A 16,063-nucleotide genomic window follows, 5' to 3' on the forward strand; every position below is an offset into this window, starting at 1 on the left:
CACATGTCAAGGAAACCACCATGTACTATGAAGAAGAACATTAACTTTGAGATTTTATTGTGTTTAAAATTGTTATGCAAACTCTTCGTCTAGTTTAGCGAGAAACAACTTTCAGAATTAAATATTAAAGTTTTTTGAGAACCCAAAATCAATAGATTTTGTATGTGAATGCTAATAGTAGAGGACCCATTATTAATGCATTGTTTGCAAATCATAATGTGTAGTGTTAGAACCATTGCAACCTTTCTAATATTTGTTGAGTACGAATGCTTAATCTCAAACTACTTTAGATATCATGGATATAAAGGTGTCTCTGCAAACCTCCATACATCAGAGATGACATTTCAAACTAGTTCCCCAAGTATGGCACTCCATGGATAAGTGTAACCACAATTCGTTATGCCTCCCTTGAGTGCATGCTATTTGAGCCTTGACCAATGCACGACCAATCGTGATAACGAGGTACTTAACCATTAAATTAGGGTCTCATGAATTGAGTAATGACAACCCTTGTACATAACTATCTCGAACATCAAGGTCAACAACTTTGGAACATGACTTGGGCATTTTTAAAGCAACAATGATGGCATCACGACGGTGTACCTTTCCAACACACATATGATCAATAATCTCATTCAACATCCCTATCATGAACGAAGTGGAAATGGAAGAGGCAAGCCATTAATGAAAGTTCGTCATGGTCGTGCTACACTTGTACGCCGTGATGGTGAGAGAAGTTGGGATCAAGATTCTCATGTGTAAAGAATCGGGTATGATTCTTGTGTAGTGGAATAGGAGTGAACCGTGTGTGTGTATGAGAGAGAGAGAGAGTGAATGAGAGAGACAAGGAATAAGACACAGAGAATACGCAAGGTAAAAGTGTATTAACAAAGGAGAAAGACTCAACATTATACAAGGTGGGAGGAGGGTGCTTTATATAGTCACCCTCTCTCTTCATTAACTACAAGACTCACGGAGCATGGGGAATGTGAAAGCTCATAAGTTATGTGTCATAGAATATGATTCTATGACTCATACTAAATGCTAGAATACAAAGTGGTGACATAATGGTGACTCTTGGCCGTTGGAGTGTCTATTCACTCTCAAGGTGAGTTCACACACAAGACCAAGTTGAGCTTGATTCTCAACATCATGGTTAAAATTGTGATGACGAGTATGATAGGTTTAATGAGAGTCATAGACAAGAGAAGAAGTTAGGAAGAGACAAAAACTTTACATTTAAATGTGATGACGAATAGAGGTTATTTACAATGGCTTATCCCAAGACTTGGAACAAACACATAATGACTTGGGACATATGGAAACATGTGACACAATGGGATCCCAAGGACTTGGGGATTGGCTACCCCTTCATAATGACATCTCCAGACATTGTTGAGACTCTATTAGTAGGCCAAAACTCTAATATTTTGGATATTTTCATATAAACTTAAAAGGTACAATATAAGGGAATATCAATGGTATGGGACATTGATGATATTTTATATCGATCTCTTATCTTTTGCTCAATGGTGGTTGGTGTGATTAACAACCTGTAAACAATTAGTTCCTCACTCTTAGCATTCGTTTCTTATAATCTGTATTCGATTCCTAATAAGAAAATTATCATTATTGGACAAAATGAGAGGAAAAAAGACACTGCGTAGTGAGGTAGAGTTCAAGAGTCTTGGATTCATCATCATACTACTGGTTATGTGAGGTATAGTATTTGAAAAACACATTGTCCCTCCTATTCTCGATCAGGGTAGTTTAGTCAATGATCCTCTCCAATGACGAGTTTGTAGATCTGTCCCACGCCCCGAGCCCCATCAATTGCCCTCTTTTCAGCAAAAACGAGGGGTAACCGAGGGATTTTGTGAAAGCGTGGGGGTATTTTGGTAATTAATTTCCCTTATTGCACTATTATTTTGTTCCTACTGACTCTCTTTTCTGTTGGGTCTAATGGTAATGTGAAAGCAGCATCTCTCTCTCTCTCTCTCTCTCTACTTCAGCTTTCATGAAAACGAAGACGGAGAAAATGCAAGGGGATTGAAGGAACCCGCTCTCAGACTGTTCTCAATCATTTATTATTGTTTTTCTTTTATTAGATTCGTTTGGTAAGGTATAATTTCCCTACTCTCTATCAATCCTCTGTTCTTTTCTTCTTCTTTTCTTTTGCCTTTTCAAACCTAATCCTGGAAAGGTCCATATGCATTATCACGGTTTTCTGCAATATTTAGCTCTCATTTTTGTCTTTCACATTGACGTTTTTTATTGGGTAGCAAATTGATGTGCAGAATGTGTATTTATAATGCATAAAATTAGCTTGATCTGAAAATCTAGGAAAGTTTGAGATTGATCTTTTAAAATTATGGTGGTTAAAACTTGTTGATATTTAAGATTTCAGAAAATGAAGAGATCTTGAACTGCTTATTTTCAGGATTCATTTTTTTTTTGTTTATTATCAGATAAAGAAATCAGGTTTTTTTTTTTGAGTCATTTTTCTATAAGTTTCTTAATGTTTTTTATGCTTTTGATGATATGAAGGATTTCATGAAGGCCATGTTTTTTATTTTTTGTACCACACCTGGATAAACCCTTGCTGTTTTATTATTCATTATGTATACAACATATCCGCCTAAAGTCTTTGTTTGTGCTTTTTTTTGTATATAAATTGTTGATCTAATTTGTTGAGACTATATGGTTTTTGGTTGTATTCCAAATCTTTGGGTAAGTCCTTTTTGTGTTTTTTTACCATAAACTATTGAGCTGTTCCTGTAGCAAATTGGGACAGGAAATTTCGTATCATGTTCATGTGGTGGATGCTTAAATAACACATAAAGTCTATGCATTTTCAACGGAATACATCTTGGATTTTTTTTGTATGTATCATGTTTGTGTAATCCATAAATTTTGTTCGTTGATTTTTTATTTCATGGTTTTGCAAAGCCATTGCTTTTTATTTATAATTCTTTGCCTATTGTTGCAGCTTATTGGCACTTGAAATTTCCCATTTTTACACTTTCACGATGATGGGACCTGAGAAAGATGATGGGCAGGGTGGCCATTTCTACCCTGGAAATGAAATGGAGAGCGTTGTGCTTGATTCTTCTCCACATGCGTTTATTTCAAATGATAACTACAAAAACACCATTTCAGCTAAAGAATATTTAGATCCTCTCTCTGTGAATAAATATAATGAAGAGGAAGATGAGGATGTGTTTCAGATCAGTTCTGGTGGGTCCTTTTCCAAGAGCCCAAAAGAACTTGCCAGCAATGTTGGTAGGGAGGATCCACTCATAGAGCCACCATCTTATGCTGATGTTATTTTTACACCGTATGAGACAGTTGGTGAAGGGAGCAATGGAAGCTTCAAAGATCTTAGTTCACGCTCGTTTCCCTTCTCATCATCATCATCGATTTCATTTCCGGATCACTTAAACATTACAGTTTCTGACCCGCAAAAGATACAAGATACAACAAATACATCGATAGTACCTGGCTCAAATACTTACATAACATACCTCATTGTCACCTACACTGACATACCACAATATGGGGGAGGTGAATTCAGTGTTCGTCGACGATTCAGAGATGTTGTTACGTTGGGTGATAGACTTGCAGAAGCTTATAGGGGTTACTTCATTCCTTCCCGTCCGGAGAAGAGTATTGTGGAGAGCCAGGTCATGCAGAAACAGGATTTTATTGAACAAAGAAGGGTTGCACTTGAAAAATACCTCAGGCGATTAGCAAACCATCCGGTTATTAGAAGAAGTGATGAATTGAGATTGTTCTTACAATCTCAGGGGAAGTTACCATTAGTGCCAACTACTGACATGGCCTCGAGGATGCTAGATGGGGCAGCCAGCCTTCCAAGGCAGCTCTTTGGAGAAGGAAGCGTTGTGATGTCACCAAAGGACGTTGTACAACCTGCTAAGGGAGGAAGAGATTTAGTTCGCATGTTCAAAGAATTGAAACAATCGGTTACCATTGAATGGGGTGGATCCAAGCCGGCTGTGAATGAAGATGACAAAGAGTTCCTTGAAAGAAAAGAGAAACTTGAGGATCTAGAGCAATATTTGAGTGAGGCATCTCAACAAGTAAGACTGGAAAAAAATCTATTATTCCATGATGTCAAACATGCGAGACAGATATAATTATTACTTGATTTTCTTGTGATAAAACTGATAATTTTATCAAATGACTCCTTTTGCAGGCAGAAATATTAGTGAAGGCTCAACAAGAAGTTGGGGAAACAATGGGAGAACTTGGATTAGCATTTATCAAACTAGCAAAGTTTGAATCAGAGAATGCCATCTACAACACTCAAAGAACCCATGCTATGGATGCAAAAAGGCTGGCAACAGCAGCGGTGAAAGTAAGCCGATTTTACAGGGAATCAAATGCCCAGTCAGTAAGACACTTGGTATGTTTTCAATATTATTGTGTCATCTGAAGTCTGTCTTGCATAATGACATAATACAATAAGCAGAGATAAGACAGTCATCAGTGATAACAAGATGGCTCCAATGAGGAGTACATACAGGATTTCCTCTTTATTGTTCATTGTGACCACATTAGACATGTTAGTTCTTAGTTATCAAGGGTTTAACAGCCCAATTGGTAATTTTCAAATTCAAATTGCAAATTGGGGTGTCATTCCTCTGCCTTTATCATGCATGTGGTATCCATTGTCTAAATGCTACGTGTACACATACACACTTTACATGCATGAATTTATTTTTTTGGACGGGAAGGGGATTGACTGAGAGGTTCATGGACTATACCAAGCTCTTGCCTGTACTCCTGAATCATGACGACAATGTAAATGATAGGCTGAACTACATACAATATTTAGTATTTAACAGTTTCACAAAGTTAGGGTCCTATGGAAACAGGATTAGGCTTCATCAATAAATCAACCAAATTTTTACATAGGATATATTAAACTAAATGTATTTTTTAAAGTTAGTTAACATAAGACAGATTCTATACATTTTAAAACAGAATGATCCAAGGCGTTAGATGATTGGATTTCCTAGAGATAAAGGATGAGTAAGGGTCGTGAGATCCTAGTATTGCTGTAGTCAATGTTTGTTTCATATAATTCATTATGATAAAATCAAAGCTAGTGTCAACAGAAGTGTCGCCTGCTCATGATATGCTAGATATAAAAGAACCCACAAAACATCTAAATGCCATAGCCAGCTCCAGATATAACAGTCACCCAACTATCCGTCTCACTGTACATTATATGATAATTACTCCTAATACTGCTTCTGGTTTCTGATGACAGATCCAACTTGAGACATTCTCGCTTTTATTGTGAAAAGGAGCATTGCTAGCATAGGCTGCACACTTGCTTGTAGAACCATATCTCATTCTTTAGAAGAACAATCACAATAGTGTACAATATTTACTCCTAAGATGGGCCCATTCTTTTGCTTCTAGTTTCTGATGACAGACCTGACTTGAGAGATTTCGGTTTTAGAAGGCAAGAGGTAGACTGCAATGTCTGTAGAAACTTTACTTCATTCTTTAGAAGCATTCACAATAGTGTACAATACTGAATAGGTTGGCTGTTTACAAATATTACTGAAAACATCATATTAGGTTATGGAAGAGAGCAAAGCATTTGTAGCGATGGTTAAATCCATGTGGTGTGAACCTTACAGTCACCTTTGAGAAACAATTTGGAAACACCATACTAGGTATATTCGAAGCATTTGTAACTAAGTTTTGAATCCACGTAGTATGAACTAAATAGTCGATCACCTATGAGGAACAGCAATGTGAGTTTACCGTTGGTCAAGATGCTGTAGAGTTTGGCTATTGAAAGTTTTTGAAACTGGCCCAAGAACTTTCAAGGTGATATCAAGCATAGTTCATTTTACTTTTGATTATTATAAAGCAGAGTGCTGATGTATTTGTTATTCTGTCTCTCGTGGACTTAAATTTTTTTTTTTATCTATCAATCTCTTTATCTCTCTAATGTTAGGTTGATATTTTATGTTTTTTTATAGGACCAACTTCATGAATACCTTAGTGCGATGCAATCAGTGCATACAGCTTTTAATGATCGATCAAACGCTTTGTTGACTGTCCAAACATTACTGACCGAGGTCTCATCTATCACCACAAGAATAGACAAACTTGAAGTTGCATCTTCCAAGATTTTTGGAGGAGATAAATCCAGGATTCGAAAGATCGAAGACCTGAAAGCTGCCCTTGGAACCACAGAAGAAGCTCGTGAAACTGCTATAACGGAATATGAGCGGATCAAGGTTATGTTTGATTATTTGTAGTATCCATGGTAGCATAATGTTTCTTAAGTCATTTTTTGTACTGAGATGACGTATATTCAATTTATACATTTTCTCCCTTTTTTTTATCATCATTTGATTCGTTTGTTGGCAGCAGTGTTCATGTATTTAAAGTATGTTTACAAAGGGGATACTTCACAGACTTGTATTGACTGTTTAAGAATTTATCAGGACATCAACCACAGTGAACTTGAGCGGTTTGATGCTCAACGGAAAGTTGACTTTCTTGAGATGCTCAAAGGCTTTGTTCATAATCAGGTTTATCCAAAATTTCTTGATTTTTGAGTCTTTCTCTTTATATAATTTATATTGAAAATCTGTCAGACTGGCGAAATGCAAATGGGGATTTCTATTTTCCTTTCTAAGTTTGTGGATATTTGCATGATAACGTGGATTAACTGCTTTATTTATCCGGTACTCAGTATAACCTGGTGTAGCTTGAGAAAGAATGAAAGGTATACACATCTCTAGAAGACTTTAATGGCCTCTGAGACTTTAGAAAGCTCATAGCTGTTTATGTTGACCCGTTTGATGCTAGCGATAGAAGGATATGCCTTTCTACTCTTAACTTCCTGCAACACACAAAACAGTTTGTTCATACAACTGAAAACAATCAGATTTAGTGCACAACCACTGAAACTGAAGTTGCCACTCTGAGTCACGACTGCACTTTGGTTGGAATGGCTGATGCATCACTAGGAGTGTCCCTTACATGTGTGCAGAAGAAATCTTTCAAAGCTCTCTGCTTTGATGGATCTGTGTGTCTTCCTCTCCCTCTAGAGTATGTCTCCTTATCTCTTGAAGTAAGACCACTAAGTATCTTTGATCACTCTATGGTAGAGATCCTAATCCTTTTCCGAAAATATCTTCCTTTAAGAGGAACAAAGAGAAGGATAGGCCCTTATATGTGTTAGGAATATGTCCCTCCTATGGGAGCAGTGGACAGTTGAAGACGAGGAAGGAGTCGGCAGTCGGATCAACAAGCCAAACACAGGATGGTCGATCCCATCGACCAACGAGTTGATTGGTTGAGTCGACAATATTGGATAGATGGTCCAAGTCAAGGATGAGGCCGACTAGTCGGGCCGACCGGATAGTCGACAGTGGAGTCGACTAGTCAGGCCGACTGGAAAATCGACACGGGAGTCGGCTAGTCAGCTACATTTGTAAATAGCCCAGACTATGTATAAGTATAAATACACCTAGGGCAAACATAATGATGTGTGTGCGCAGAATATAACTAAGAGTTTTCTGTGCGTAGTGAGTAGGAAGGAGAGAGCGTGTAAGAGAGCGGCGCCATAGCTGTGTTACAAAATAGACACCAAGAGACATGTGTGGCTGATCAGTGATACACTCTGTACAGAGAGTGTTGTAATCTGTTCTCCCTTTTATACCTTTGATATAGTGATTCTCTGTTGGCCATGGTTTTTCCCCTGTGTAGGGTTTTCTACGTAAAATATTGTGTACTGCGGTTTTTTCCTTGTTTTTCTGTTTCACATTGTGTGTGTTTTCAGTCGTTCTTTCTCACAGATGTACGATCTGAACATTGCAAATTGGTATCAAAGCACGAGGTGCAGAAATGGAAGGAGGTGTGAGCGGCTTGCTAGGCATGATAGTCCTAAACTCACATAACTACTCCGACTGGAAGATCAAAATGGACGATCTTCTCATTGTCAAAGATCTGTAGGAGCCCATTGACAGAGAAGAAATACCCACAGGGCTTCACCTTGTAGACCCATTTATTCCTGAGTGCTCTCTTACCTTTTGGTAGCTCCACCAAGTCGTAGGTATAATTTTCGTGCAAGGAGTCCATTTCGTCTTGCATTGCACTCTACCATTTCTCTTTGTGCTCATCGGCTATGGTGTAATCATAGCAATCCGGCTCGCCTTCATCAGTCATATGCCTCAACCGACTCCCATAGCTCTGTCGACTCTGAGTCATATGTATCAGTCGGTTGCTCCGAGTCGACTATCTTGGATTCGGCTGTTCCGACTGGTTGTCTTCTGACAAACGACCGTGTCATGTTGACTAATCTTGTGTTCAGAGTCGGCTGAGACGACAACCCCGATTGCTGTTGTTCCAGTCTTCGATTGCCTTGTCTTCCATAAACACTATGTCTCGATTCCTCACAATCTTCTTATCAAGAAGGTCCCACAACATGTAGCCAAATTCATCCTCCAAGTACCCAAGGAATATGCATGGTTTCGACTTGCTGTTGAGCCTCAACCTTTGATCCTTAGCTACATGCATATATACCAGGCATTCGAACACCTTGAGGTGTTGATAGGAGACATCTTTACTTGTCCACACCCTTTGTAGAACATCCCCTTTCGAAGGCACTACGGGAGACCTGTTGATCAGATAAACAATCGTGTACATTGCCTCAACCCAATACGATTTCGGCAGCTTTGCATGCAACGTGATGCTTCTCACTCTTTCCATGATAGTTCGATTCATCCTCTCTGTAAGCCCATTCAACTCAGGGGTATTTGACTCAAATACCTTGGGCCTTGCAGTATTCTTCGACTCAAATACCTTGGGCCTTGCAGTATTCTTCGAATTGTCCTTTGTACTCGCCACCGTTGTCGGTCTGGACAGCCTTCAACTTTCGACCAAACTCCCTCTCTGGCCTGCAAATCTTTGAAGACTGACAACACCTGATCTTTCGACTTTACCACGAAAGCCCACAACTTTCTATTGTAGTCGTCGATGAATGTCACAAAGTATTGTCCACCACGATGCGATGGCCAAACCTCTTGTGCCATATCTCTCTACTCGAGTCGGCAGCCACATTCACTTCATTCTTGCATAGGTTGGCTTGCATCATATACAATGTGCCTTGCGTCTATGCTTGGGCCACTATTAGATTTCCTCGATAGAACTTCCACTTGTCGTTTCGAAAACTACCACTATAGCCTTCATCGTCAAATCTTCCAGTTGATATCAGATTCAGCCTGATATCAAGGACATGTCGAACATCCCTTAGGGTCAACTGACAACCAGTCGACGTTGTCAGGCACACACTTCCAATGCCGGCTATCTTGCATTCTCCATTATCTCCCATCTTTACATAGCCATAGTCACCGGCTGTGTAAGATGAGAAGCACTCTCTTGAGGGAGTTATATGGAATGATGCACCGGAGTCAATCACTCAGGTGCACTCTTTATTTGCAAGATTTGCACTTGCCTGTTCACAAATGAATAGAAGATCATCGCTCATAGCGACGGCTGAAGTGCCCTTCTCGTTAGAAACCTTTTTGGGTTCGACATCATTTGAGACATCTTTGTCCATCTTAAGGTGTTGACAGTCCTTCTGGAAGTGTCTAGGTTTTCCACAATAAAAGCATGTTAGCTTACTCCTGGACTTGGATGTGGCATGGGACTTGTCTCTTCTTTGTGGACTTCTTTCTTTGTTTCTTCCTCTGCTCGAATGTTGTGTCACATTTGCCTCCGACTAGGACAGGACATGCTTGTGCTTCCTTCTCATCCCTTTGTTCAAGATGCTTGTCTTTACCACTTGTAAAGACAAGTTTTCTTCTTGACAAGAGGTGTTGAGAGTCACCACCAGGTTCTCCCAGCTGTCCGGCAAGCTACACAACAACAAGAGGGCCTCCATAACATCATCAAGGGAAAACTTGGCTGCAACAAGTTGATTTACAAGCCCCATGAAGGCGTTTATATGTACCACTATGTTGTCTCCGTCTCTATACTTCAACCTTACTATCTTTCTCATCAAAGATGTCTTGTTGAGAGCGTTCATCCTTTCGTACAGTCCTGACAACTTCTGCCACATCTCGTAGGTATTAGTGTCGTTAGCCACATGCTGAAGGACACTCACATCTACGCACTTTTTGATGGTGGCCACCGCCTTCTTGTTTAGGAGTTTCCATTGAGATTCGAAGTTGACAACACACCCAGATATAAAGCCCGCATTGTGGTGAAGGGATTTCAATAGAAAAAGGGTGTCAACTTTGACGAGATATTCGCACCAGTCGTGAAGATGACATCCATCTGAACTATTCTGAGCATAATTGCCAGTATGGATTTGGAGATTGAACAGTTAGATGTCAAGACAACATTCCTGCATGGAGAATTAGATGAAGAAATCTATATGCAGCAGCCCAAAGGCTTCGTGGAGAAAGGAAAAGAGAATCTAGTGTGTCAATTGAGCAAAAGCTTGTATGGCCTGAAACAAGCTCCACACCAATGGTACAAGGAGTTTGAATCCTTCATGCTGGAACACAGGTTCCACAAAACACAAGGTGATAACTGTGTGTTTGTCAAAAGGTATGATGAAGATGATTTCTTGATTCTTTTGTTATATGTGGATGACATGTTGGTAGTCGAACAGGATACCAAGAAGATTGGGAGCTTGAATAAAGCGCTAGGCAAGTCGTTTGCCATGAAAGATCTTGGACCGGCCCAACAGATCTTGGGGATGCACATAGTTCGGGATAGAACTAAGAACATGTTATGGTTGTCACAAGAGAAATATGTGACAAAGATCTTGGAGAGGTTCAATATATCAGAAGCAAAGCCAGTCGCTTCTGCATTGCCGACAAATTGCAAGCTAAATGCCAAGCAATGCCCAAGGGGGAGAAGGAAAAGGCTGAGATGAGGAAAGTACCACATGCCTCGACCGTCGACAGTTTAATGTATGCTATGGTCTGTACGAGGCTAGACATAGCATTTGTTGTGGGAGCAGTAGGCCGATGCATGACTAATCCAGGAAGAGAACACTGGGCAACAGTCAAGTGGATATTCAGGTACTTGAAAGGCACCTCGGGGTTGTGCCTTAGGCATGGCGTCGGAAAACCTATGCTCGAAGGGTTTACCGACTCAGACATGTCGGGGAACGTAGATTCATGCCAATCCACCTTAGGTTATGTGACCTTGGCAGGGGGAACAATGTCGTGGTAGTTAAGATTGCAGAAGTCCGTGGCCTTGTCAACCGTAGAGGCAGAGTATATGGCCGCGTTAGAAGCCAACAAGGAGCTGATATGGATGAGAAATTTTCTCAGTGAGTTGGGAATGACGCAAAGAGAATTCTTACTTCATTGTGATAGTCAGAGTGCTATACATCTAGCCAAGAACTTTGCTTACCACTCTTGGACCAAACACATGCAAAAAAGGTATCATTGGTTGCGAGAGAAAGTGGACGAAGGAGAGTTTACCCTCGTGAAGATCCATACTGATGATAATGGATCCGACATGCTCACGAAGAACCTACCTATGGACAGACTTAGAGTCTGTCGATAGAAGGCTAGAATGACCGACTCCACCCATAGGAATGAAGGGGGAGTTTGTTAGGAATATGTCCCTCCTCTGGAAGTAGTCAACAGTCGAAGACGAGGAAGGAGTCGGCAGTCGGATCGACAAGCCAACACAAGATGGTTGATCAGATCAACCAACGAGTTGATTGGGAGAGTCGACAATATTGGATATAGATGGTCCAAGTCAAAGATGAGGCCGACCAATCGGGCCAACTAGTCAGCTGTTTCACTGGGATTATTGATAATAATAATAACAGCTACATTTGTAAATAGCCTAGACTATGTATAAGTATAAATACACCTAGGGCAAACATAATGATGTGTATGCACAGAATATAACTAAGAGTTTTCTGTACGTAGTAAGTGAGTAGGAAGGAGAGAGCGTGTAAGAGAACGGCACCATAGCTGTGTTACAGTAGACGCCAAGAGCCCTGTGTGGCTGATACACTCTGTACAGAGAGGGCTATAATCTGTTCTCCCTTGTATACCTTTGATATAGTGATTGTCTGTTGGGCGTGGTTTTTCCCCTTTTTAGGGTTTTCCATGTAAAATATTGTGTACTGCGGTTTTTTCCCTGTTTTTCTGTTTCGCATTGTGTGTGTTTTCGGTCGTTCTTTCTCACAGATCTACGATCCAAACATTGCAATATGGTTGGCTTCTCTCTATATAAAGATGTTATTTTTGCTATCCTAGATGTATGCAGTTAGCTGTGAGCACATCCCCTAGTCCAAATTAAAGATCTTCTCGGATCGCTAAGGCATTAGCCACGAATTAATGTTTGGTATTAAGTTAGAGAAATCAAAGAAAATAATGGATTAAGGGTTCTTATCCAACCCAACCACTCCTAAACAGGAGACGAGAGAAATACAAAACCCCATCAGCATCCCATGTCACTGAACCACCCATCCAAGTGGCATGTTTGGTACAAGAAAAAGGGGACGAGAGAGAAAAACCAAAGAGAGGGGACACGTGGTGTGAAAAGTGCCTAAGGGCTGCGTAAAGGCTATTAAACTCCAAATTTACCTTTTTTACACTTGTTATTGATCTCGTTTTAACAGTAACAGATAGTGTTGTATTCCACCTATTTCACTTTCTTAAGCTGAATCCTTCACTATCAAGTGTCCAAGTCTTAAGCATTCTATCTGAAGAACTTTGTGTAGTACGAAGTGGTAATCAAAAGATGTATGGTTTGTCTTGAATTTATTTTCTAGTCATTTGAGTTTTCTTTAAATGTGTAGATTAGCTTCTTTAAATAAGTCATATCTTTTGATCCGTACTGCTCGTAGGAATGATTAAGTGAAGCTCGGCTAAGTGGTTAGCTATACATCGGGGGGAGTCTATGAGAGAGTGAATCTGAAATATGAGAGCTTCTATTTACCAACAGAGACTTTATGAGGGGGTAGCTAGTCAATTAAATCCATTAAAAGCAGCCTTAAGGCTATACTTAAGGCCATGCTATTTCTTGTGTCTTAGGTGCATGTACTTGCCATGAGGTCACTCCCTAGGCTTAATTAAAGATCCCCATAGATTGCTAAGGTACTAGCTATTATGATCACGAATTAGTGATTAGCAATAAGTTGGGTTGGGTTGTTTGGCAGCGATTGGCTAGCTGTCATGTCCTAAATCCTAAGATAATTGGTTTCCCATTTATTCTACCCCTAAATAATTAAAATTAGCCTTCAAAATTTGTCATCATTAACACTATGCTTGTAACATATTCCCTGTTTACAATATACTGCACACATGCACACATGCAGTTAATGGACAAAAATAATGGGGGTAAACTGTACAATGGCAAACATAGTGTTCTTTCAATTCCACTCTCTGATGACACACAATTGGCAGATTTTTTCTTCCAATGGTGTGCGTACATATTTGCCTTAATCTCTAATTGGTGCAAAGAAGTCTGGAGCTGTTGTATCAGTGTAGAGCGCATGTGATAGATGTATATCCATATAAAGAGGACCTGATGATGATTTCATCCCTGGGTCTTTGTAGTAGGGATTGATCCTTCTCAAATGCCTTTATGTCAGTGAGTCTTGCAGCACCTAGAGGGTTTTCCTTGTGATGAAGATCCACACTACTATAGTAGGGATGTTAAGGTTGTTTTGTTTTTTCATGTTTTAATTTGCAAGGAAAAGAAGAGAAGAATATGCCTGGATGGTTGTAGCTCAGTTGGTAAAGAAGGTTGTGTGTTCAACCTTTACATCTTGTTGTGGCATGTATTAAATTAGTGCATACAGCTAGATTTGAATCCTGGTGCATGTGTTAGTAAAAAAGAACTTGGCTTACCACAAGGTTGTGTAGCAAACTAATACAAAAAGAGAAGTAAGATAATATAAACCCCTGTTTTAGTATAATAATAAAAATAGAGTGAGAAACGGGTAGAGTGGGAAGGTTGATGATACTGCACTTCTGTGTGTGATTACAGGTTGGCTATGCAGAGAAAATTGCAAATGTGTGGCACAACATGGCGGAAGAATGTAAACCTTCACTTCCACAAAGTCCTGTCTTAGTCTCTCCAAGGCCTTGATAGGATTATGTTGTTCTGTACTAGAGGTTTGAGCAGAACATGAACGGGAGGCAATATTTGTGGCCACTCCACGCATGGGAGCTGCTTATGTATGTAGTATGGTCTTGTTTGTAAGAAGAGGCTTTGTATTTGGTACATCGGTAACATTATATGTAGGCATGTGCTGGAAGGCTTACTGTTTAATGTTAGGCTTTGGTTTGTTCGTCATTTTTGTATGATTTCTGTTCGTTGTAGTTTAACTTCTACAATTTGTAGCAATTTAGGCATTGACTATAAGTTTGTCAAGTACGTAAATGGCAATCAATCAAAAGTGTGTGCCATTATTGTTCTTCCACAACTTTTTAAAAGAACTCGTTACTCTGCCAAGTGTTTTGAAGCGTTGTAATTTTTATCAGTGTTTGTGCTATCATGCATTAATTTATTTATATTGGACTAATAATCTTAGTTATGGACCATAAAACTCGCTAGGATATGCTGTGTTATTGAACCAGACAGCTGACCAGGATGTAGTGCCGGGAATTACAGGAGAGCAGAATTCGGGGGAGGTTTCAATATGAATTTAAGCTTTTCAAAATGAATGTTACCATGAATGTGAAACCTCTCGAAGAACAACTTTAATTTGAAACAATTCATGCCATGGATAAGAAAGTATCGATGCAAAATATAAGACACCCTCAGTATTATGATTTGGGAGTTGTTTGGATGTGTCTATTGCACGCAAAGCAAATGTCAAGCTTAAGCCTCAACCTAAAAGGGGGTTATGATCACATTATATGTAAAGTTCTAGATTTCTTGTGTGTGTTGCCTTCAATTGCCGATTCTTTATGGATCAAGGCTAAGGTATATTCTTTCTCTTGTTTTAATGTCCCTATGGCTTAAAGCAACGATCTAATAGATTCCTATAAAGAGTTTTGTCTCTAATATTTCTTTTTGCTTCCATAGTTGGAAGGTCTTGTTTTGACAAGAATGTGACGTTATTCTGAACTGTATTTAAAGTCAAAACTTTCTGTCCTCTTGAAGCAATTCACAAAAGCTACAAGTTGCGTTAGAATGCCCTCAAACACCCTTACAAATAGTATAACAACAGAATCTACAGAAGTTACATGACAAGTTGGAATGCTCTAAAGCATCCTAAGAGTATCTTTGATGGAATCTTATCATTGAGGATGACATCGACAAGAATACTTGATCAAATGTTGATGATGGCGTGGAAGAGAGTGACATGACACTGAAGAGAGTCTTGGATTGAACAGGGATGATGGCATCGAAGAGATTTGTGGATTGAACAGCCACGGTCACATCAAGAGAGTCTTGGATCTGATGGCATCGAAGAGATTTGTGGATTGAAAGCTGCGGTCACATCAAGAGAGTCTTGGATCGAACAGGGATGATGGCATCGAAGAGATTTGTGGATTGAAGAGCACATCAAAGAGATTTTGTAGATTGAACAGCCACGATCACAGCAAGAGAGCCTCGGATGGAATCACATCAAAAGCGATGGATCCATAATCAAGAGCTCGACGAGGTGTGATATTTGTTGGGATGGGGGAAGTGAAGACGGGGGAGGTACGATGAAGACGAAGAGAAGAGCGACAAAAATGGAGGAAAAGGTAGATCATGATGAATTAGACTGGTGTAGAAGGTGGAGATGACATGGAAGAAGAGGAATAATGCTAGAGTGAGCTTGATGAGAATGTCCATAGATTCTGAAGCATTATCAGGATGAATGGCCTCCACATATATGCCAGGACCCTCTCGCCACCCACTTAATAAGGCATTCATATTGAGAAAGAAGAAGAAGAAGAAGATGATGATGCTGAAGAAGAAGGTGATGGTGATGAATGAATGACAGAATGGATGAATGAATGAATGAATGAATGAATGAATGAGTGAGTGAGTGAATGAATGATTGAATGAATGAATGAATGAATTG

General features: G+C 39.6%; 1 protein-coding gene across 2 annotated transcripts; it reads left to right on the forward strand.

Moving 5' to 3' along the window:
• The first annotated feature begins 1,964 nt into the window (after nucleotides 1-1,964).
• SNX2B (sorting nexin 2B) lies at nucleotides 1,965-14,337 on the forward strand. 2 transcript variants are annotated; one of them, XM_087324134.1, is made up of 6 exons: nucleotides 1,965-2,117; nucleotides 2,990-4,100; nucleotides 4,217-4,426; nucleotides 6,024-6,284; nucleotides 6,495-6,581; nucleotides 14,029-14,337. In XM_087324134.1, the coding sequence occupies exons 2-6, from the start codon at nucleotides 3,030-3,032 to the stop codon at nucleotides 14,128-14,130; spliced, it is 1,731 nt and encodes a 576-aa protein (XP_087180260.1). In that variant the 5' UTR covers nucleotides 1,965-2,117; nucleotides 2,990-3,029; the 3' UTR covers nucleotides 14,131-14,337. The 2 variants fall into 2 exon arrangements, with proteins under 2 accessions (XP_087180260.1, XP_087180255.1); XM_087324129.1 differs by having other exon boundaries at nucleotides 1,976-2,122.
• Nucleotides 14,338-16,063: the final 1,726 nt, after the last annotated feature.

The sequence above is a fragment of the Azolla caroliniana genome, unplaced genomic scaffold (genome assembly GCF_043228905.1).
Source record: "Azolla caroliniana isolate FFs.n. ecotype wild unplaced genomic scaffold, voAzoCaro1.0.p SCAF_1, whole genome shotgun sequence".
NCBI lineage: Eukaryota > Viridiplantae > Streptophyta > Polypodiopsida > Salviniales > Salviniaceae > Azolla > Azolla caroliniana.

What these genes read in the sequence shown, in the direction of transcription:
- SNX2B (XM_087324134.1), top strand. Translation starts at nt 3,030, where the DNA reads ATGATGGGACCTGAGAAAGATGATGGGCAGGGTGGCCATTTCTACCCT. An exon ending in TGAGTGAGGCATCTCAACAA is followed by an intron (nt 4,101 to 4,216) that starts GTAAGACTGGAA and finishes CTCCTTTTGCAG; the next exon opens with GCAGAAATATTAGTGAAGGC. An exon ending in AAGGCTTTGTTCATAATCAG is followed by an intron (nt 6,582 to 14,028) that starts GTTTATCCAAAA and finishes GTGTGATTACAG; the next exon opens with GTTGGCTATGCAGAGAAAAT.